The sequence below is a fragment of the Camelina sativa genome, chromosome 4, assembly GCF_000633955.1.
Source record: "Camelina sativa cultivar DH55 chromosome 4, Cs, whole genome shotgun sequence".
In the NCBI taxonomy this organism is placed as follows: domain Eukaryota; kingdom Viridiplantae; phylum Streptophyta; class Magnoliopsida; order Brassicales; family Brassicaceae; genus Camelina; species Camelina sativa.
In genome coordinates, this window is record NC_025688.1 from 6,183,689 (window position 1) to 6,205,675 (window position 21,987).

General features: G+C 36.1%; 3 protein-coding genes across 4 annotated transcripts; 2 read left to right on the plus strand and 1 right to left on the minus strand.

The window, feature by feature from the left end:
- On the plus strand, positions 10,142 to 10,968 carry LOC109132446 (RNA-directed DNA polymerase homolog). The gene is made up of 2 exons (XM_019244058.1): positions 10,142 to 10,530; positions 10,587 to 10,968. The coding sequence occupies exons 1-2, from the start codon at positions 10,142 to 10,144 to the stop codon at positions 10,966 to 10,968; spliced, it is 771 nt and encodes a 256-aa protein (XP_019099603.1).
- Positions 15,610 to 18,772, plus strand: LOC104779943 (chloride channel protein CLC-b-like). Of its 2 annotated transcripts, XM_010504376.2 has the most exons (7): positions 15,610 to 15,960; positions 16,054 to 16,254; positions 16,356 to 16,533; positions 16,612 to 17,144; positions 17,261 to 17,265; positions 17,374 to 18,410; positions 18,512 to 18,772. In XM_010504376.2, the coding sequence occupies exons 1-7, from the start codon at positions 15,788 to 15,790 to the stop codon at positions 18,614 to 18,616; spliced, it is 2,232 nt and encodes a 743-aa protein (XP_010502678.1). In that variant the 5' UTR covers positions 15,610 to 15,787; the 3' UTR covers positions 18,617 to 18,772. The 2 variants fall into 2 exon arrangements, with proteins under 2 accessions (XP_010502678.1, XP_010502677.1); XM_010504375.1 differs by having other exon boundaries at positions 15,611 to 15,960; positions 17,261 to 18,410.
- Positions 18,699 to 21,901, minus strand: LOC104779944 (uncharacterized RNA methyltransferase pc1998-like). Its single transcript, XM_010504377.2, has 15 exons — positions 21,677 to 21,901; positions 21,476 to 21,590; positions 21,285 to 21,396; positions 21,153 to 21,197; positions 20,989 to 21,056; positions 20,851 to 20,905; positions 20,685 to 20,764; positions 20,512 to 20,595; positions 20,227 to 20,340; positions 19,972 to 20,090; positions 19,760 to 19,877; positions 19,534 to 19,667; positions 19,284 to 19,437; positions 19,105 to 19,184; positions 18,699 to 19,018 (listed from the first exon to the last, which is right to left on the minus strand). Exons 1-15 carry the CDS (start codon positions 21,835 to 21,837, stop codon positions 18,916 to 18,918), a joined length of 1,542 nt encoding a protein of 513 aa, XP_010502679.1. The 5' UTR covers positions 21,838 to 21,901; the 3' UTR covers positions 18,699 to 18,915.

Sequence of the window (21,987 nt, forward strand, 5' to 3'; positions counted from 1 at the left end):
ACCCTATCCAACCCTAAAACCGCAACCATCAGTCCGGCTGCTAGTAACCAGAGCTCTCTCCACTTTGCTCGACCCCTTGGCAAAGCCCTACTTCGGATAGACCGTCTTATTCCGGTGAAATTTCCAGCCTTGGCCTTTTCAACGCTGCTCCGTCTTCGACTCAAGACAGTGGCCACCTTCTCATTCAGTGACCTGCTCATGAATGATGTTTCGATACTTCTTGATCTCACAGGTTCCAAATTGCTTTCTAGCATCTGGTTTATAGCTCTCAAGTTTTTACTATCGACTCCCTTTATCTATCTATGTATCCTTGTTGTTCTAAGACTTGGGGTTTACTCTTTATCTCGTTGGTTAAACATTTCCTCCTGCTTGTATGTTGTTTCTTATTCTAATGGAATGAAAACACATTTTTGTCAAAAAAAAAAAAACGAACCTGAACCATTCCAATTTTAAGAATTGATAATAAAATTATGTGACTGATACAGTAATCAAATTAGGAGAATTCTTGGGTTCACTCTCAAGGGTGAACCCTTTTTATTCACCCCTCTTAATTAACCAATCAAAATACAACAATATGTCATGTCATATCATATTTTAAAAATAAATCAGAATTAAAATAAAAAAACAAAATAAATTAAAGAAACAAATTCTGTAGATTTTTATTAAGTAAATTGGTTTGGGTTTATAAAAGATGATTAATGTTTAAATTTTATAATTAAAAAATTATATGTCAGTTTTGATTTATAAAAGAATGGTTAAGGAAACAAATTCTTAATTAAGGAAAAAAATTATGTATATCAATCAATTTTAAAATTATTAATTCTAAACATGATATTATATTTTTTAATTATAACATCTACTAGGTTTTCACCCGCGGTGTACCGCGTGACTAAATTATATACTATTGTATTTTAAATAATAATTTATAATTTATTTAGTTTTCAAATTCTCAATTAATTAACTTTTATATCTAATTAATTTATAATTTTGTTTAGAATATTTTTTCTTCTTCTTACGTTTTATACAGTTTGTAACCTAATTACATTAAATTTATTATTAGATAGAATATAAAATTTTAAAATACTTAGTTTTGTTTTCTATAATTAAACAGAGATATATGCATATATGGTATGTTAGTGTATATTTTTATGTGTATACAATTTTTTTTTGAATATTAAGAATGTGTTGTAGTATGTGTAATATTTTGTAGTTCATATACTAAATAATTTATAAGTTAATTTTGCAAAATATGACCACAAACTATAGTATATAAAATAAACTAATAGCTTTATTGTTGGTTCTATAGTCCAAATCCGCCATGCTAGGCGGATCACGCAACATGTTCAAAAAATTTTAATCTGCAAAAACTTATCATACGAAACCCGTGAAAGTAAATATAGTATGTGAGACTAAAAGTCACTTTTTATCAAATCAGTTTTTCAAATTTTTAAAGCACAATAGCTCTTCACTCACATCCTTATAAAATAAGGAAATAAAATCTATATACATTTACAATTATGTTTGTTACCTTTTAAAACACTTAGTTTCTATAAAAAAAATCGAATATAAGTAGAATTAATTTGTTTATTAAATTAACTAGATTTTAACCCGCGGGACAATTTTTAAAAAAATAATAACATTTTATTTTTTTTTGTTTTTTATATTTAGTTTGTTTTGTTTAATTAATAATAATTTTGCTTGGATTTTCAGTTATTAGAACAATAATAGGGGAAATAAATACATAAATATGTAATTTATAAGCTATTATCAGATAAAGTCACAATTTTACCAACGATTTAATTGTTTTACAAAATTTTAGTTAAATTAACCTGAGTTAATATGTCTAATATTCTTACATTAGTGATATTGACCAAATAATTAAAGGAAGATTTAACCTGTGTTTTAAAACCGAATTAATAATATTTTATATTTATACTAATGTTAATTCAAACCGTCATGTTAATAACTTGTCCCGCTATATAACAACAAACCGTCATATTAGTGGTTTAACCCGTGTTTCAAAACCGTCATATTAGTGGTTTTGGTTGTGTGTTGTGTTTTGTTTGTGAAGTTGATATTTATACATGGAAAATGCTTGATGAGGAAGGAGTTTACGATCCGTAGCAATAAAAGAGAGATTTTAGTGTTTTCCTATTTGAGTTGATAACATAATCGCATAATAATATTCAGTTTCTTAACACGGTATATATTATATTAAATGTTTTTCTTGATGATAAAGTTAAATATAAACGATTATTGAGTTTCTAAAGTTGGGTTCTCGTTTTTATGATCTTTATTAACGTTATAATAATTATTGCGATTGTAATCATTTGTTACTCAAACTTGGCTGTGTCATTTAAATTTAAGAGATTATACGGTCTCTAAAGATCAATGTTTTTAAAACCAGACCAGAAGGTGAACCGGAAGTCTTTCGGGTCACTGGGTCAACCAGTCGGACCGGTTGAACCACGGGTCAATTAGTTTATTGGGTTGTTTACATTTTATAAATATAACATTTACTTTTCTATAAATATATGAACAATACATACATAATTAAGTACTAAACAACTAAAATTAATCTTTTAAATGATTAAATAAAATAACCAAGTGATTTTTCTATAAATAACAACATTTAATTTTTCATTTGGTTTGAGTTTGAAGTGTGATAAAAATAAAATATTTTAATTTGATATTGACCCGTTGGTCCGACCCGCCGGTTCAACCACCGGTTCACGGGTTTTTAGCGGGTTTTTCTGGCTTTTAGCGGGTTTTTAGTTGTCCAGTGTTTAGAGGTAATCCGGACCAGAATGTCTACCGGGTCGCGGTTGGACCGGTCTGACCGGCCGGTCCGGGCCGGGTTTAAAAACATTGCTAAAGATCTATTAAAAAAGCTTTGGAGATTTTTATGGGATTAAAAACTTAATGCGTAGAGTTTTTTTTGGAAAAATCGAAATGTATAGATGTTGTCAAGCTATTTATGGCAATAAATGTATCAAATTAGGTCGATTTAAATAGTTCTATTAAATGAGTTTTCATTATTTTAGGAAAATAGTTAGGGGTTAATGTTGTAAATAAAAAAAATTACATAACCAAAACTACAAGGGCATAACACAAAATGTACTTCAAAAATAATAATATAGATACATGGAAAATGCTTGATGAGCAAGGAGTTTACGATCCGTACCAATAAAAGAGAGATTTTAGTGTTTTCCTATTTGAGTTGATAACATTATCGCATAATAATATTCAGTTTCTTAACACGGTATATATTATATTAAATGTTTTTCTTGATGCTAAAGTTAAATATACCCGATTATTGAGTTTCTAAAGTTGGGTTCTCGTTTTTATGAACTTTATGAACTTTATAATAATTATTGCGATTGTAATCATTTGTTACTCAAACTCGGCTATGTCATTTAAATTTAAGAGATCATACGGTCTCTAAATATCTATTAAAATAGGTTTGGAGATTTTTATGGGATTAAGAATTTAATGTGTAGAGTTGTTTTTAGAAAAATCGAAATGTATAGATGTTGTCAAGCTATATATGGCAATAAATGTATCAAATTAGGTCGAAATAAATAGTTTCATTAAATGAGTTTCGAGAAATTGTTATTTTAGGAAAATAGTTAGGGGTTAATATTGTAAATAAAACAAATTAAATAACCAAAACTTCAAGGACATAACACAAAATGTACTTCAAAAATAATAATATAGATACATGGAAAATGCTTGATGAGCAAGGAGTTTATGATCCGTAGCAATAAAAGAGAGATTTTAGTGTTTTCCTATTTGAGTTGATAACATTATCGCATAATAATATTTAGTTTCTTAACACGGTATATATTATATTAAATATTTTTCTTGATGCTAAAGTTAAATATACCCGATTATTGAGTTTCTAAAGTTGGGTTCTCGTTTTTATGAACTTTATTAACGTTATAATAATTATTGCGATTGTAATCATTTGTTTCTCAAACTCGGCTATGTCATTTAAATTTAAGAGATCATACGGTCTCTAAAGATCTATTAAAATAGGTTTAGAGATTTTTATGGGTAGAGTTGTTTTTGGAAAAATCGAAATGTATAGATGTTGTCAAGCTATTTATGGCAATAAATGTATCAAATTAGGTAGATTTAAATAGTTCCATTAAATGAGTTTTCAGGAATTGTTATTTTAGGAAAATAGTTAGGGGTTAATGTTGTAAGAAAACAAATTAAATAACCAAAACTTCAAGGGCATAATACAAAATGTACTTCAAAAATAATAATATAGATTATTTAATGCCAATGGCATCCCTGTAAATAAGTGCCAACTTCAGGATTTATTTTATAAATGTCTTTAAAAATGTATATATAGATACCCAAATCACTGTTTTATAAACTCAAAACGATATATAATTTTGTTTAATTGTGTAGTTTAAACTTTAACCACTCTTTTATAAACCCAAATTGAAATACAATTTTGTTTAATTGTAAAATCTAAACCCTAACCACTCATTTATAAATCCAAACCAACATATAATTTTGTTTAATTGTAAAATATAAACCCTAGACCATAACAACTTTTTTTTTGTCAACCATTGGGCCACAACTGGCCGACCCATTAGCCAAATTCCTACATTCGTAGGAAGCAGGACTCGATCCTTGGTGTGATGGTGCCATGACAACTCTTTTATAAATTCACAGACATATAATTTTGTTTGATTGTAAAATCTAAATTCTAAAGCCTAACCATTCTTTTGTAAACCCAAACCGACATATAATTTCGTTTAATTGTAAAATCTAAACACTAACCACTTTTTTGTAAATCCAAACCGACATATAATTTCATTTAATTGTAAAATCTAAACCCTAATCATTCTTTTATAAATCTAAACCGATATATAATTTTTTTAATTATAAAATTCAAACCCTAATTCTCTTTTCTAAACTTAAACCGACAGTGGAAGCCCCCTTGGCCCAGTGGTTGGTCTAGGGTTCATTAATGCTTCTACATCAGGAGGTCTGGGGTTCGAGGCTCGGATAATGCGATTTATTAATTGTGCATATTAATGGAGGCAAATTTACAGACGATCTCCAGTGATGCGTAATTATCGCTGTTCGCCGTGATTCTACATACACATGAAGGTGAACATAGAGAAGGAAGGTGACCATCAAGAGCATGGAGCAGAAGAGCAAAAGTGTTTGTAGTGAATCTAATAGGGTCGGAAGGAATTGCCCATGGTAGAATCATATGTAATTGTTCTCATAATTTGCAATCAATAATAAATCCAGATGATAAAAAAAAAACTTAAAACGACATAATTTTCTTGATAAAAAAACTACAGGATTTGTTTCTTAATTTTTTTGTCTTTTTATTTAATTTATAAATATGATATGACATGATATTTTGTTGTATTTTGATTGGTTAATCAAGAGAGGGTCACCCCTAGGGGTCAATCCAAAAAAATTTCTTAAATTAATTCTAATAACTTATTTTGGTTAGATGTAGAGAAATAGTGAGAATGGTTTGGGGACTAGTAAACAACTTTTACAAAGACTAGTAAGAACTTTTACAAAGACTAGTATTTAAATAAATTTACCAATTTCCAAATTTAAATCATAGATAGATTTGCTAACAAAAAGTAATGATAATTTGCGGTAAAAAATAATAATGATAGTTTATGTTAAGACTCATAAATGGCTGATGAACAGATTAAAAGAGAAATAAGAGTGTTTAGATCAAACCATAACGAGTGGAATTCCAGGAAACGCAATGATCCATTCCAATTTTCAGAATTGATAATAAAATTATGTGACCAATAAGATAATAAAATTAATTACTAAAATTTATTTTGATTAGATTTAGAGAAATAGTGAAAATGGTTTGATGGACTTTTTAAACAACTTATACAAAGACTATTATTAAAAAATACATAGATTTACGAATTTCTACATTTAAATCATAGATTAGCTAACAAAAAATAATGATAATTTACGGTAAAAAAATAATAATAATTTATGTAAAGACTCATGGTAAATGGCTCATGAACAGATTAAGACAGAAATGAGAGTGTTTAGATCAAACCATAACGAGTGGAATTCCAGGTATTTTAATCAATTTTTTTTTCTTTTTAACTGCCTACACAGAGTTCCCATTTGCTGAACATAATTGCAAATAAATTTTGGCTTTTGAGGGGACTTTTTGGAGTTCCAAAAATTGAGTATTAAATTTTTTTGTATCAAACTGTGAACTATATTTGAGATATTACATGTATGGGGTGTTATTGGTTTGTATATCCATAGGATTTGAAAATCGTTACTGATCACGAAAATCAAAACATATGAATTCCAAAATAACATATTTTATCTTTGCATTTGAATTATTCTAATTAATTTTTACTTTCAAATTTATTTAAAACATATTATAAATTTTAAAATCTAAAAACAAATCAATAAACGAATAACATAAAATTATGATTAGTATTTATAATTCATAGAACCCATAACATTAGTTTTGATAAATATTTTTAAATCAATAACACTACATGACTTTTGCTTAGATTTCCAAATCTATTAAACTCTCCTACTCTCTTTACACAACAATCTTAAGACTTCGTTAGTTGCATCAAATCTAATTTTTAAAAACATGTGATTTCTTATATTAATAAAGGGGAAAAAGTTAAAAAAAATCCCAAGTTATTTTTATTTGGAAGTTTAATACCCAATGGTTTTGCATTGGAATTAAAATACCCCATGTATTTCTTTGTTGATTTTTAAATCATCATGTTATATTGGTTTGTTGAATCAAACATCTGACTTAACAGACGTTAATTTGATTAACGGATTCTCTTTACCGGGTTAATTAGACCAAACACGTGGGTAATTGGGGTTAAATGAAAGACACTGTTGCCCTTGCTCAGTTCCCTCAAATCGACAAACTCTAAAAACTAAAATCCCCAATTTTTTTCTCTTTCTCGTGTGTGTTCTTCTTTCAACATCTAATGGAGCGAGTTACGAGTTAAAGTTCTGGGTCTGATGCAAATTCAGGGCGATGGTCTGTGGGTCTTATCTGCAATAGTGGAAAAGCGACGACCGTTGTAAAATCATGGACAAACGATAATCCAAGAAGAATGATTCTACAGATGTGTTGTTCATGGGTTCTTTGGTTGGGGAGATGAAGAAAAGCCGCATGGCTGGCAGAAGATTAGCTTATTAGAAGCTAAAGATGAGATTCGTCATCATAAAGATGAAATAAAAGTGCTTAAAGATTCTCTAAAGGCCATGAATGAACATGGTGTGAGTGTTGCGACGACGACGATGCATAGTGGGTTAGTCAACAAATACGAGCAAGAGAAGAATCAGCTTGAAAATGAATTTATGGCTGCTACTGAGAGAGAGAAAATACTCCGACAGTTCATTGTGTTGTCTTGGGGAGGATTCATTGTGGTAATTGCGATGATACTTGGATTGGGAAAGTAGTAGGCTATCTTGGGTTGTTGTTGTTGTTGTTGTTTGATATTGTTGTTGTTGTTGTTGCTGTATGGTTAATCTTTGTTTGCTGTTATTTGCACTTCAAGAATTTTATAAAAATCAGTACCATTGATCCAAAAGAGCCGTTATGTTTGAGAATATTACAAGGATCCCACACAAAAAAAACAAGGATCCCACAAAAATATCATCCCAGAGTCTCGCAAACTGTTCTTTTTGTGTTACTATCACCATATCTAATGCCATCCTCCTTGCCTTTTGTAATATCCACTTAGACACTGAGAGTGTGTACCTCATCATTACCTCATCTTTGATGTCAGTCCACCTCAATCCCGGTCGTCTTCTAGCTTCATCTCTGAACATTCTCGCAATAACCCCTTGTTTCAACATCTTAGCTTTCCCACTCGGACCATGGTTATGAGTATCCACATAGCTTTTGATACGCCCAAATTCGAGGATCACTCAGCCGGATTAGAAAGGATAGAAACTCGCCAATGTGCAAGATGCAACAAGGGAGATTTGATGGATTGGGTGGTCGCACAGCAGTTGCGGAAGGCTGCTGATATTCCCAACTCCAATCGCTGCTAGATATGACACACTAGTCCAGCAAGAGGAGGATGTTGCTTGGATATTACACACCAAGAAACAAAGAAATGTTCTAGACAAAGAACAAAGAGATAGACTCTTAAAATGAAAAGGAAAATTGGTTGATGATTCTCAAATGAGATTACAAGAGTTTATATAGTGATAAGAAACTTGGTAACAAAGCCAAGTATTAATTATTCTTGAAACTAAAAGACATTAAATATAGATAGTTGAATGAAGACCCAAGGCTTGAAATTTTCCTTCCCAATGTATTCTTCCCAAGGTGTCCATCCCAAGGTGAGTTGAACTCCATTTTCGTCATCCCTCTTTGACCACAAAATAAAGTGATTATTTTGGGCTTTCTTGGACTTGAATTAGGCTCAAAGTGGGCTGGACTTGATAGATATCATCTCCAATAGTTTTTCCCATGTTCTCTTTGGCCATAAGCTCTTGAATAAGCCCATTTAGTGCATTTCTTAGTTTCTTAGCTTTTGCTCTAGTCATTGGTCCTTCATGTACAAGCAATGGTTCCTCCGCTACAAGCTCCTCGGGTTCAAGCTCAGCAACAAGTTCCTCAGGTTCAAGCTCAGCTACAAGCTTCTCCTCCTTAGCCCCATCCATGATCACATCATCCCCCTCCTCTTGAAAAGGATTTGACCTCAAATCTGGATCATCTTCCACAAATGGAGCCAAATCAGCAACATTAAAAATCGAACTCACTTTGTACTTACCTTTCAAGTCGAGTTTGTAAGCATTGTCACTGATTTTTCTCAAGGCTTTGAATGGACCATCGACCCGTGGCATTAGCTTAGACTCTCTTTCAGCTGGGAAACGTTCCTTTCTCAAGTGTATCCACACTAGATCTCCCTCTTTAAACATCAGCTGACGTCTTCCTTTGTTTGCTTGCTTCTCATATTGCTTTGTCTTTGCTTCAATATTGAGTCGTGCTTTCTCATGAATCTGCTTAACGAGTTGAGCTTTCTTTTTCCCATCCATACTAACTCTTTCACTCAAAGGTAAAGGGATTAGATCCAAAGGCGTTAGAGGATTGAAACCATAAACAATTTGGAAAGGATAATACTTAGTAGCAGAATGAACTGAATGATTATATGCAAACTCAACATGAGGCAAACATTCTTCCCAAGATTTGATGTTCTTTTTAATGATAGCACGCAAAAGAGTAGACAAAGTTATATTCACTACTTCAGTTAGTCCATCGGTTTGAGGATAACAAGTAGTTGAAAACAACAACTTAGTCCCTAACTTAGACCACAAAGTTTTCCAGAAATAGCTTAAGAACTTAGTATCCCTATCAGAAACAATAGTTCTAGGCATGCCATGCAATCGAACAACTTCTCTAAAGAACAAATCAGCAATGTTTGAAGCATCATCAGTTTTGTGACATGGAATGAAGCGTGCCATCTTAGAAAATCTGTCAACAACCACAAAGACAGAATCTCTACCTCTCTTGGTTCTAGGCAGTCCTAGCACAAAATCCATTGAAAGATCAGTCCAAGATTCAGTAGGAATGGGTAAAGGAGTATACAAACCATGGGGTTGTACTTTAGACTTGGCTTGCTTGCAAGTGACACACCTTCCGCAAATTCTTTCCACATCTCTCTTCATCTGCGGCCAGTAGAAGTGATCCTGCATAACACTAAGTGTTTTGGCAACTCCAAAATGTCCCATTAATCCTCCTCCATGAGCTTCCCTGACAAATAACTCCCTCAAAGAACATTGGAGCACACAAAGACGGTTATCAAAGAATAAGAAACCATACATTTGATAATATTTCCCATAAGCGACTTTAGAGCATTTGATAGACGTTTTGCAGGAATTTTCAGATATCTTTCCAGAAGAGAACCCTAACGGTTTGCCGCCAATAAGAGGTATAGAACATCAAATTGACTTCATCCCAGGTGCGTCACTTCCAAACCAGCCGGCTTATCGAACCAATCCGTTGGAAACCAAGGAAATTCAAAAGCAGATTGGAGAGCTTCTTGAAAAAGGTTACATCATGGAGAGCCTAAGCCCATGTGCTGTACCTGTTCTACTTGTGCCTAACAAGGATGGCTCTTAGCGCATGTGTGTAGAATGTCGTGCCATCAACAACATTACGGTAAAGTATAGGCATCTGATCCCTAGGCTTGATGACATGCTAGATGAATTGCATGGTTCTTCTGTTTTCTCAAAAATAGATTTGAAAAGTGGTTATCACCAAATTCGCATGAAAGAAGGTGATGAATGGAAGACCGCATTCAAAACTAAGCTAGGATTGTATGAGTGGCTTGTCATGCCTTTTGGCCTTACTAATGCACCTAGTACATTCATGCGTTTGATGAATCATATCTTGCGAGCTTTTATTGGTCATTTTGTTGTTGTCTACTTTGATGACATTCTTATCTATAGCAAGAACCGTGAGGAACATAAGCTGCATTTGAAATCTGTCCTAGACGTCCTTAGGAAAGAAAGGTTATTTGCAAATCTTAATAAGTGCTCTTTTGGAACAGATCACGTGGTTTTCTTAGGTTTATTGTAGGTGCTGATGGACTCAGGGTGGATGAAGAAAAGATCAAAGCCATCCGTGATTGGCCTAGCCCCAAAACCGTTGGAGAGGTAAGGAGCTTTCATGGGCTAGCTGGGTTCTACCGGAGGTTTGTTCGGAACTTCAGCACAATAGCAGCTCCACTCACAGAGGTAATTAAGAAGAATGTTGGTTTCAAGTGGGAACAAGCTCAGGAGGAGGCGTTTCAAATACTTAAAGGGAAGTTAACTCAAACTCCTTTACTTACACTTCCTGATTTCTCCAAAACTTTTAAGATAGAATGTGATGCCTCAGGAGTGGGTATTGGTGTTGTGTTGATGCAGGAAAAGAAACCCATTGCCTACTTCAGTGAAAAATTGGGATGAGCCACACTCAATTACCCCACTTATTACCAAGAGCTATACACTTTGGTTAGGGCACTCCAAACATGGCAACATTATCTTTGGACAAAGGAGTTTTCCATTCACACAGATCACCAATCCTTGAAGCACCTCAAAGGCCAGCAAAAGTTGAACAAAAGGCATGCACGTTGGGTTGAATTCATTGAAACCTTTCCCTACGTCATAAAATACAAACAAGGTAAGGAGAATGTGGTGACTGATGCCTTGTCTAGAAGGTATGTTCTTCTTTCAGCTCTTGAAATTAAGTTGCTTGGTTTTGAGTTCATTAAGGAATTGTATGTAACTGACCAGGATTTTCTTGATATGATTCTCCCAAGGAGTCGACCCTCTAAGGTGGTGAAAGGGATAAACTTTGCATCCAAGAGACTGTGAAGTCCAAAGGATCAAAGGATGTGGAGCGAATGGTCGCACAAGAGCTGCGGAAGACTCCTGATATACCGGTGGATCGATTCTTTATATATTACACACCAAAAGAGATCGACAACTTGCTGGATATGACACACCAACAAGGAATGGATAGAGAGATGGATCGATCATCTTCTTCATGGAACTCCTCTTCTTCAATTTCCTCCTCGGGCCGGTGAGTCCTCCTTGAACGTTCTCTCCTGGCTACGGGTCTAGAACGGGTTTGTTGGCTATTCTGAATCTCGTCGAGCCTTTGGTGTAGTTCTTCTAGACCTGTATTCATAATGTTAGTAATAGTATCATTCAATGCCCTCATTTGCAAGTTAGATAGCCCGGCGACAGAATTTCCTGGCCGATATCTTTCTCCATCACTTTCCATGGTTTCCTGAAAACTTAACACCAAAAGTTAGCAGATAACAAAAATCCTCACACACACAAGTGTTTCTCTCAATTTTGGTAGGTCACTCAAGAGCTTTATCCCTAAGTTCTAAGAGAACAAATCCAAGCAACCCAATGGAATTCCAAATCAACAAGGGAAGGAGGAAGATAGAAAGACAAGAGAATTTTGTGAAGTCTGTTTTAACCACTCCAAGGCTGGATTTCTCCTCAGCCAGCAGAATTTCTCTTCCACCACCTAGCCAAAAGCAGATCTTTTTTTTTTTTTTTTTTTNGTTATGTTTGAGAATATTACAAGGATCCCACACAAAAAAAACAAGGATCCCACAAAAATATCATCCCAGAGTCTCGCAAACTGTTCTTTTTGTGTTACTATCACCATATCTAATGCCATCCTCCTTGCCTTTTGTAATATCCACTTAGACACTGAGAGTGTGTACCTCATCATTACCTCATCTTTGATGTCAGTCCACCTCAATCCCGGTCGTCTTCTAGCTTCATCTCTGAACATTCTCGCAATAACCCCTTGTTTCAACATCTTAGCTTTCCCACTCGGACCATGGTTATGAGTATCCACATAGCTTTTGATACGCCCAAATTCGAGGATCACTCAGCCGGATTAGAAAGGATAGAAACTCGCCAATGTGCAAGATGCAACAAGGGAGATTTGATGGATTGGGTGGTCGCACAGCAGTTGCGGAAGGCTGCTGATATTCCCAACTCCAATCGCTGCTAGATATGACACACTAGTCCAGCAAGAGGAGGATGTTGCTTGGATATTACACACCAAGAAACAAAGAAATGTTCTAGACAAAGAACAAAGAGATAGACTCTTAAAATGAAAAGGAAAATTGGTTGATGATTCTCAAATGAGATTACAAGAGTTTATATAGTGATAAGAAACTTGGTAACAAAGCCAAGTATTAATTATTCTTGAAACTAAAAGACATTAAATATAGATAGTTGAATGAAGACCCAAGGCTTGAAATTTTCCTTCCCAATGTATTCTTCCCAAGGTGTCCATCCCAAGGTGAGTTGAACTCCATTTTCGTCATCCCTCTTTGACCACAAAATAAAATGATTATTTTGGGCTTTCTTGGACTTGAATTAGGCTCAAAGTGGGCTGGACTTGATAGATATCATCTCCAATAGTTTTTCCCATGCTCTCTTTGGCCATAAGCTCTTGAATAAGCTCATTTAGTGCATTTCTTAGCTTTTTAGCTTTTGCTCTAGTCATTGGTCCTTCAGGTACAAGCAATGGTTCCTCCGCTACAAGCTCCTCGGGTTCAAGCTCAGCAACAAGTTCCTCAGGTTCAAGCTCAGCTACAAGTTTCTCCTCCTTAGCTCCATCCATGATCACATTAGCTTTGAACTATCCATTTACTTGTGCGATTATGAGCAGAGCAGTATATCTTCCATTTGCACTTCTCACGGCTACATATAGCGGCCAGCTTTGATGCACCCCATCTACACAACTTCACATCATAGTTAGTCTTCAACACATACCGTAGAAGTTGATCCTTGAACTCTTCTCCACTATGAAACTTTTACAATAACCACAAATAAGGTTCTTTATCCTTCATGTATTTAGCTCTTGCTGTCACCCTTTCCTCCTCGTCGTATGCATCCCATTCATCTTCAATGTCCATTCGATGATCTGGACGCTCAACATCAAAACACTGCCTCTCAAATTCATCTTCATCTACATCTTCTTCCTCATCTACACCTGCTGCTTCATCCCCAACTGCTGCTTCATTAACACTTGCTTCTTCATTCTCAACTGCTGCTTCACCCCCAACTGCTGCTTCATCCCCATGTGGTCTTCCACTGTTAATTTCTTCGAAAAATGCTGAGAATCCATCATCATGTCTACCTTCCTCTACTCGATCACCATGGTCATCCTTATCAGCATCAGCTTCTACTTCGTCTTCCTCATCTACAACATCCTCATTTGACAGAGGAAACAATGCTGGTACAGTAACCCCGTTGTCGATGTATATATCGACTTCACCACCAATAATGGCTTCACGACACAACTCCCTTATCCCACCATCTTTGTCGTTGCCAATTGATCTTGCTGAACTTATATCCTCATGTGGAAGCTTATACCAAACTTCTTCGCCTTCACCATCAACTTCATTCTCCTTGCAAAACTCGCCAAAGATTGACCATGTCATCAAATCGGGATCTATTAACATGTCTTTCCAATCCCCTCCTATGTAGTCGAATGTTTGATCCTTTATTGAAACATCCCCTCTAAAGTGTATTTTTCACTTCAAACACTCGAAAGCACTACAGACGACAATAAAACATTCACGATTAGTACAAACAAATCCCTAAAATCTGAAATCGACTTCGAATCAACCACTAAACCAATAATGATAATGGATTTCACCCACTAAACCTATAATAATCGACTTCGAACCCTAAAATCCCATCGATCCCAATTTTGAAATAGATTTATAAAATTGCGATGAATCGAGAACCCCAAACCCTATTAACTGAAATCGACATACCTCATCTCCGCGATAATCTCGAATTCACGCCCAATACACTGAACCAAATCCGCTAAATCAAATGCCTTCACTCATTAGATGTTGAAAGAAGAACACACACGAGAAAGAGAAAGAAATTGGGGATTTTAGTTTTTAGGGTTTGTCGATTTGGGGGAAATCGATTAGAGGGAACTGAGCAAGGGCAACAGTGTCTTTCATTTAATCCCAATTACCCACGTGTTTGGTCTAATTAACCCGGTTAAGAGAATTTGTTAATCAAATTAACGTCTGTTAATGTTAAGTCGGATGTTTGATTCAACAAACCAATATAACATGATGATTTAAAAACCAACAAAGAAATACATGGGGTATTTTAATTCCAATACAAAACCATTAGATATTAAACTTCCAAATAAAAATAACTTAGAGATTTTTTTTAGCTTTTTCCCCTATTAATAAACCAAAAACACCTTTATTAGAAAGAGCAACAACGTATTTTCGTTCACTGTGATTTACCAAAACCAAAAGGCATACATTTTCCAGAAGATATACATCATATGATTGACACAAGTAATTTTATTCAGAAGTCATATATTTTTCTTCATCATAAAAAATCAATTGTTAATTTTGTCATTAATGTGTGAGGCTTATCAGTTCAAACTCGAAAGACAGCATTTACTTACCCAAAATGATGTTAGTAGATGATAATTACAATCTTTCTCCATAGTGTGTAGACCACTGACAACATTTGATCGTGTATTTAACGAAAAACACATATAATCACTTAGAATATGATGAGGATGATTTTATTCTTTTTTTTATTACTAATCTAATCATAACATGTGGCACATTCTTGGCTGATGAGAATGTTTTTTCTTGCATATACCTATGTTCTTCCGTTGTACTATTGTAATTAATTTTCTCATAATTCTTGGCTGGCTTACAATTGTATTGTACGTAAGAACCACAAATGAATTACAATATTTTTCATCTAACCAAGACTCTGGCTATAAAAATGTAGGCCACATATAAAGAAAAAATCTTATCACTAACGTTTTACGTACAAAACTCAAAATTTGGTTACCTTTCGCTGTTATATACTTATATATTGTAGGCATAATATTTAAATGGCCAATCATTGTCTGGTCTTGTAGTTTAGCATATGTAAGGATTACCTAGTTCTAATTTGTTACCCTCTCACAAGCATAAGCGTCGTCTCGCCAAAACTAGACACTATTCATACGCAAATACATATATACGTATATGTATGTAGACATTTAAAACTATAAAAGCAAAGAAAAGACAAAAGTCGGCAAACCAATTAGCATGAAATAATAACAAGAATTATTTTCAAAAATAAATAAAAATATACCCACCCAGAGTGGTTTCAAAACAAAGAAAAGCTCTCCAAGAACCTTAAAAAGTTCTGTTGCAGAGGTTCCGACCAAAAGCCAGTTTCATCTTTATGTGATCAGAGGCAGACAGATATGGTGGAAGAAGATTTAAACCAGATTGGTGGTAATAGTAAGTACAATGGAGAAGCAGACCCAGAGAGCAACACACTGAACCAACCTCTGGTCAAGGCTAATCGAACACTTTCTTCAACTCCACTTGCTTTGGTCGGTACCAAGGTTTCCCATATCGAGAGCTTGAACTATGAGTATGTCTTCTTCTTCTTCTTCCTCCTCCTCTTCTTCTTAGCATAATTTTGAATTCAACGTCTCAGTTCTTGTTGTTTAATAAATATTGACAGAATAAACGAGAACGATCTGTTTAAGCATGATTGGAGAAAAAGATCAAAGGCACAAGTACTTCAGTACGTATTCCTGAAATGGACATTAGCTTGTTTTGTTGGTCTTTTCACTGGTCTAATCGCCACTCTCATCAACTTAGCTGTTGAAAACATCGCTGGCTACAAGCTTCTAGCCGTTGGCCACTTCCTCAGCCAAGAAAGGTAAAAAACAAAGCTGGATCTAACCGTTTTCAAACAAATTAAATTCCGCAGTTGTTTTTTGTAGTGTATGATTGGATGATAATGTCTTGAGGGTAAAACAGATATGCTACAGGTCTGATGGTGCTTGCTGGGGCAAATTTGGGTCTTACCTTGGTGGCATCTGTGCTTTGTGTGTTCTTTGCTCCCACTGCGGCTGGACCTGGAATCCCTGAGATCAAAGCTTATCTTAATGGTGTCGATCTTCCCAACATGTTTGGTGCTACCACTATGATCGTTAAGGTCTGTTTCTGAATTTTTCTAAAGATATAATATGAATGAATTTGACTTTTGACTCACGGATTTTGTGGGGTTTGATAGATCATTGGAAGCATAGGAGCGGTTGCAGCTGGACTTGATCTGGGTAAAGAGGGTCCTCTGGTTCATATTGGAAGCTGCATAGCTTCTTTGCTCGGACAAGGTGGAACAGACAACCACCGAATCAAGTGGCGATGGCTTCGTTACTTCAACAACGATAGAGACCGCAGGGATCTGATTACGTGTGGCTCAGCTGCTGGAGTCTGTGCAGCCTTCAGGTCACCTGTTGGAGGTGTGCTTTTCGCCCTTGAGGAAGTTGCCACTTGGTGGAGAAGTGCCTTGTTGTGGCGGACTTTCTTCAGCACAGCAGTCGTTGTGGTTATTCTGAGAGAGTTCATAGAGATATGCAATTCAGGCAAGTGTGGGTTGTTTGGAAGAGGAGGGCTTATCATGTTTGATGTGAGTCACGTAACTTATACTTACCATGTAACTGACATAATCCCTGTCATGTTGATTGGTGTAATCGGTGGAATTCTTGGGAGTCTCTATAATCACGTTCTGCATAAAGTTCTCCGGCTTTACAATCTCATCAACGAGTAAGTGTTAGCTGTTCAACAGGTTCTAAAAATAAACATAGTGAAACATTTTTATCATATGCTGTGAGTAAAACCCCGGTAAGCTAGTTAACTTATCTTGTTTGGTCATATTGCAGGAAGGGTAAGATCCACAAGGTGCTTCTCAGTCTTACGGTATCACTCTTCACATCAGTTTGCCTTTATGGCCTTCCTTTCTTGGCTAAATGCAAGCCTTGTGATCCCTCGATAGATGAGATCTGCCCGACGAATGGAAGATCCGGCAACTTCAAACAGTTCCATTGCCCAAAAGGTTACTACAATGATTTAGCTACTCTGCTTCTCACCACCAACGATGATGCTGTCAGAAACCTTTTCTCTTCCAACACTCCCAATGAGTTTAGCATGGGCTCCCTGTGGATATTCTTTGTGCTCTACTGCATCTTGGGGCTTTTCACATTTGGTATTGCAACACCATCTGGTCTTTTCCTCCCTATCATCCTCATGGGTGCTGCATATGGCCGGATGCTTGGCTCTGCAATGGGATCCTACACAAGTATTGACCAAGGGCTTTATGCTGTCCTTGGTGCAGCCGCGCTCATGGCTGGATCTATGAGAATGACTGTGTCACTCTGTGTTATATTCCTTGAACTCACCAACAATCTTCTTTTGCTTCCCATTACAATGATCGTGCTTCTGATTGCCAAAACTGTGGGAGACAGCTTCAACCCAAGTATCTATGACATCATATTGGATCTAAAGGGTTTGCCTTTCTTAGATGCAAATCCAGAGCCGTGGATGAGGAACCTCAGCGTTGGTGAGCTTGGTGATGCTAAACCCCCGGTTGTAACCCTGCAAGGTGTAGAAAAGGTTTCTAAAATAGTTGATGTGCTAAGGAACACGACGCATAATGCATTCCCTGTTTTAGATGAAGCAGAGGTACCTCAAGTGGGTCTAGTAACTGGGGCTACAGAACTCCACGGGCTAATCCTGAGAGCGCACCTCGTTAAAGTTCTGAAAAAGAGATGGTTCTTGACAGAGAAAAGAAGAACAGAGGAGTGGGAGGTCAGGGAAAAGTTTCCATGGGATGAATTGGCTGAAAGAGAAGACAACTTTGACGACGTGGCTATCACAAGCTCTGAAATGGAAATGTTTGTCGATCTTCATCCTCTCACCAACACAACCCCTTACACAGTCATGGAGAACATGTCTGTGGCCAAGGCTTTAGTACTATTCCGGCAAGTGGGACTCCGCCATTTGCTAATTGTTCCCAAGATTCAAACCTCAGGAGTGAGTTTATGCCTTCGACTCTCTTTTACTTTCCTGCTTACTAAAAACCTACAAACAAATCTAATGACACTAACTTCTGTTGCTATTCAAAATTTTTGCAGTTGTGTCCTGTGGTAGGGATCTTAACCAGGCAGGATCTAAGGGCACACAACATTCTACAAGCCTTTCCTCAATTGGAAAAATCCAAAGGTAGAAAAGCAAATTGAAGAGCTATATACTTTGTTTACCTGTGGTTGTAAAAAATGGCTTGCAGCCTTGTATTTTTCTTCCCATTCTTGAAGATGTATCTGTCCAGTTTTGCACTTTTTCTTCATATCCAACAGAAGTTGATAAGATAAATATCGCACAAATCTCTTTTTCTACTTGTAATGACACAAAAAAAAGAGAGAACCATATCTACTTATCAAAAGGAACAGAGCAAAACTGTTTTCTCATCCATTAGATGGTCTTCTAAACCTTTGAAGTTCTCAAATTACAGATATTAACTAATATGAGTCCTGTGATTCTACTTAGGCGCACGCACTTTCTTTATTCCCACTTTTTTTATTCCCGATTTCTTCTTTTTCTTGATAGCAACCCTTCTTTTGAAGACAGCCAAAACTTCAATGCTGACAAACCCAATGGTAAAATTAGCATGGATGATATTTGTGCAGTATAAAATGCAAGTACAGTAAATGTTTCTATGAACTGATACCTATCGGTTCCGGGAAAGAAGTTGAAGCCATGGGCTTTTTCCAATTCCCACGCTTTGCTAGATAATAACGACTTGCAGTCCTAATCAATTGTTTAGAAATTAGAAGGAACTAAACTGGCAGCATTTGTTAACGGCTTATTTACACTAGTATAGAGGTAATATTAGTGTGTCTCTAGTACCTCCTTAAAGCTTTCCCAACCACAGCTTATATATATGAGTCTTTGCGGTAGTGTATTATTCTCCTCAGGGATCAGCTTGTTGCCAGCTTGAATTGAAAGTTCCTTTGCCCTTAAAATCCATGGCCTCTTCTCCTCTTTTGCATTCGAGCTTGAACTGAAACAAGAGAAAATTAACAGACCCATAAAAGATCTACCTTTGGAGTTTTGGTGATAGGGTATAAATGATGGTATTTAGGCACAAATCCAAAACCTTGGTGATGAAGACCTCATTCTTTTCTCAATGGAGGGGACAGACTCTAACATCTGACGGAGAGAAGCATCCAAACCTCTCCTAGGAGGATCCACAACGACTACATCTGACCCTATAATCCATGAAAGGGGGTTCTGTAGAATTTCGAATACAGTGTACAACACATCATTAAAATGTTAGAAAAAATCCTAGAAAATTGGAACTAGTTTTTGCAAACACTACTTACAACTGAAGCATCTGCATGGTGCCAACTGATGCTGCAATTCAATGAGTTAGGCAATCGCTGGATTGTTTTCTCAAAAGACAGCCTTGCTTCTTTGTTAACCTCAATGCATTTGACAGAGCTGAAATCAGGTTAAAGTATAAAGTTTTCATCAAAACGAATATACACAGTCTCTTCTTAGATAATATATAGATATGAACAATCGATGTTCTTGCCTGCATTTCCTCGATGTAGCTAACGATAATCCAATCACTCCAGCTCCTGCATATAGATCGGCAACAGATGATCCACCAGGAACATACTTATGCAGTTTCCAAAGTAAGCTATCAAAAGCCTGACACAAACATTTGAAACATTAGGAATCATAAAGCAATGACTACAGCCGATAGGAAAATGCACTCAAACTAGCAAATCAAATGTGCTGATCAACTCCCGGCTCATAAGCTTTAACTCATTATCTGCATGCTCACCCGTGTATTTGCCTGGCCAAAACTGGAAGGATCCAAGGATATGTCAATCCCTCCTACATGTTCCCAGAAATCTCTCTCACCTAAAAGATGCCTCCATCTGTTTCCAAAGATTATCTAAGACAAAGGGAATAATCAAGTTAGACAACTGAACAAAAGAGAAAGGAACACTTTCAGGCAGAAGTTTTCTAGTACACATAATGCGGCCAGAACAAAGACTATAAGCTAACACTAATATTCCCTGAATATTTAGCCATAGCATATGAGAATTCTTGTTCTCTGACTCACATTGTTGGTTGATGTCTGAAAGTTAGCCCACACAGAATGGATCAGGTGAAACTTGCTGTTGGGTCCACCCTTTCTCCACAAGTACTGCAAATGAGAAATATGTAAGTTATAAATTGCAGAAAAAAAATGAATGAAGCAAGCCAACGGAACCATGACTTTTAAAAAAAACTCACGCTGGACAATGCTTGCAACTTATCTGCATTATGAGATCTCTCATTTCTCGAGTTCCAAACCAAGGACACCTGCACTTTTCCTGAAACCAATATCTAAAATCAGAAACTACTCTTACTGCATCATATCACTATGCAAAAGAAACAAAACCAAAAATAAATGTTCAACCATTTTTGTATCTCTCTGGAGCACGAAGATTTGTACTGTGCGTCGTAACAGCCATCTATAGATTAAAAAAAAAACCTCATTACCACACTGCACCAGATTGGATTACAAAATAGCCATATATACTCAAATGTTAACCACCTGAACATATCGTAAGTCCCCAGTCCCCTGATCCTCATCAAATGGCACAACATCGAACACCTTAATACCTTAAAGCATAGCAAAAAAACCCCAATCAAATGGCAAACACAACCAAATCTCTATCTTTTAAATCACAAAAAAAACATAAGGACTACTAATACTACCTTCTCTCAATAACTCAATTGCAGCATTAATATTAGGATGATGAGCTGCAAAAAGAAATAGAACTCAACTTCAATCCCAATCACAAAAAAAATCTATGTCAAGAACTTATTTCCAGCTTAAATAAAATTTACATTTGCATTCAGGAATATCAACAACGGTGTGAGTTCCCTCTTGGTACAAACCAATCAATGCATTATCTGAAGAGCCACGAACGGCCAATTTTGCTCGGCATCTCCATCCCCACTGCAATTAGATCTAAAAACTTATCACCAGAAACCAAAAGGACGTGAAATCAGAAAAAGGAAGAAGAAGTGAAATTAACCAGTCTACAACTATCGAAAGTGAAATCTTCGACGCCGTAACGCTTAAAGAAGCCTGAAGCTTCTTCGACGACAGCTGGACGATGGAGATTGAACTCCTGCGTACAACCTGAACACCTGAAGCAATCCAGAGAGAGACGGAATCGAATCAATTATCACAATATTTTGAGAGATGAAAGACTTATCGGCGAAGAGGAGCGTACGATTGGAAATGAGGACATTGGAGGGAGCAAGCTAGCGAGTCGGAGGAGCTTGTTGGCGGCGGGAGAGGAAGAGACGCGACGACGGGAGGCGAAGGAGGTGAAACGCGGCAGGTTATGATTGGATAACGAGAACTGAACGAGAAAACGCTCGACGAATGCATCGTTGCTGTTGCTGCTTCACTGTCGTCGGCGAAGGATTTACTCCGTGGCGGGAATGGATAAAGTCCATAAATATCTCTGCCCGGCTTTGTATCCAACAAAATTAATTAGACCCGACCCGGATCAAACCGACCCGATTAATCCGGTTGAAA

What these genes read in the sequence shown, in the direction of transcription:
- LOC109132446 (XM_019244058.1), top strand. Translation starts at nt 10,142, where the DNA reads ATGTGTGTAGAATGTCGTGCCATCAACAACATTACGGTAAAGTATAGG. An exon ending in GACGTCCTTAGGAAAGAAAG is followed by an intron (nt 10,531 to 10,586) that starts GTTATTTGCAAA and finishes TGGTTTTCTTAG; the next exon opens with GTTTATTGTAGGTGCTGATG.
- LOC104779943 (XM_010504375.1), top strand. Translation starts at nt 15,788, where the DNA reads ATGGTGGAAGAAGATTTAAACCAGATTGGTGGTAATAGTAAGTACAAT. An exon ending in ATCGAGAGCTTGAACTATGA is followed by an intron (nt 15,961 to 16,053) that starts GTATGTCTTCTT and finishes AAATATTGACAG; the next exon opens with AATAAACGAGAACGATCTGT. An exon ending in CTTTACAATCTCATCAACGA is followed by an intron (nt 17,145 to 17,260) that starts GTAAGTGTTAGC and finishes GTCATATTGCAG; the next exon opens with GAAGGGTAAGATCCACAAGG.
- LOC104779944 (XM_010504377.2), bottom strand. Translation starts at nt 21,837, where the DNA reads ATGCATTCGTCGAGCGTTTTCTCGTTCAGTTCTCGTTATCCAATCATA. An exon ending in GGGACTTACGATATGTTCAG is followed by an intron (nt 20,906 to 20,988) that starts GTGGTTAACATT and finishes TTTAATCTATAG; the next exon opens with ATGGCTGTTACGACGCACAG. An exon ending in GCTACATCGAGGAAATGCAG is followed by an intron (nt 19,878 to 19,971) that starts GCAAGAACATCG and finishes ACCTGATTTCAG; the next exon opens with CTCTGTCAAATGCATTGAGG.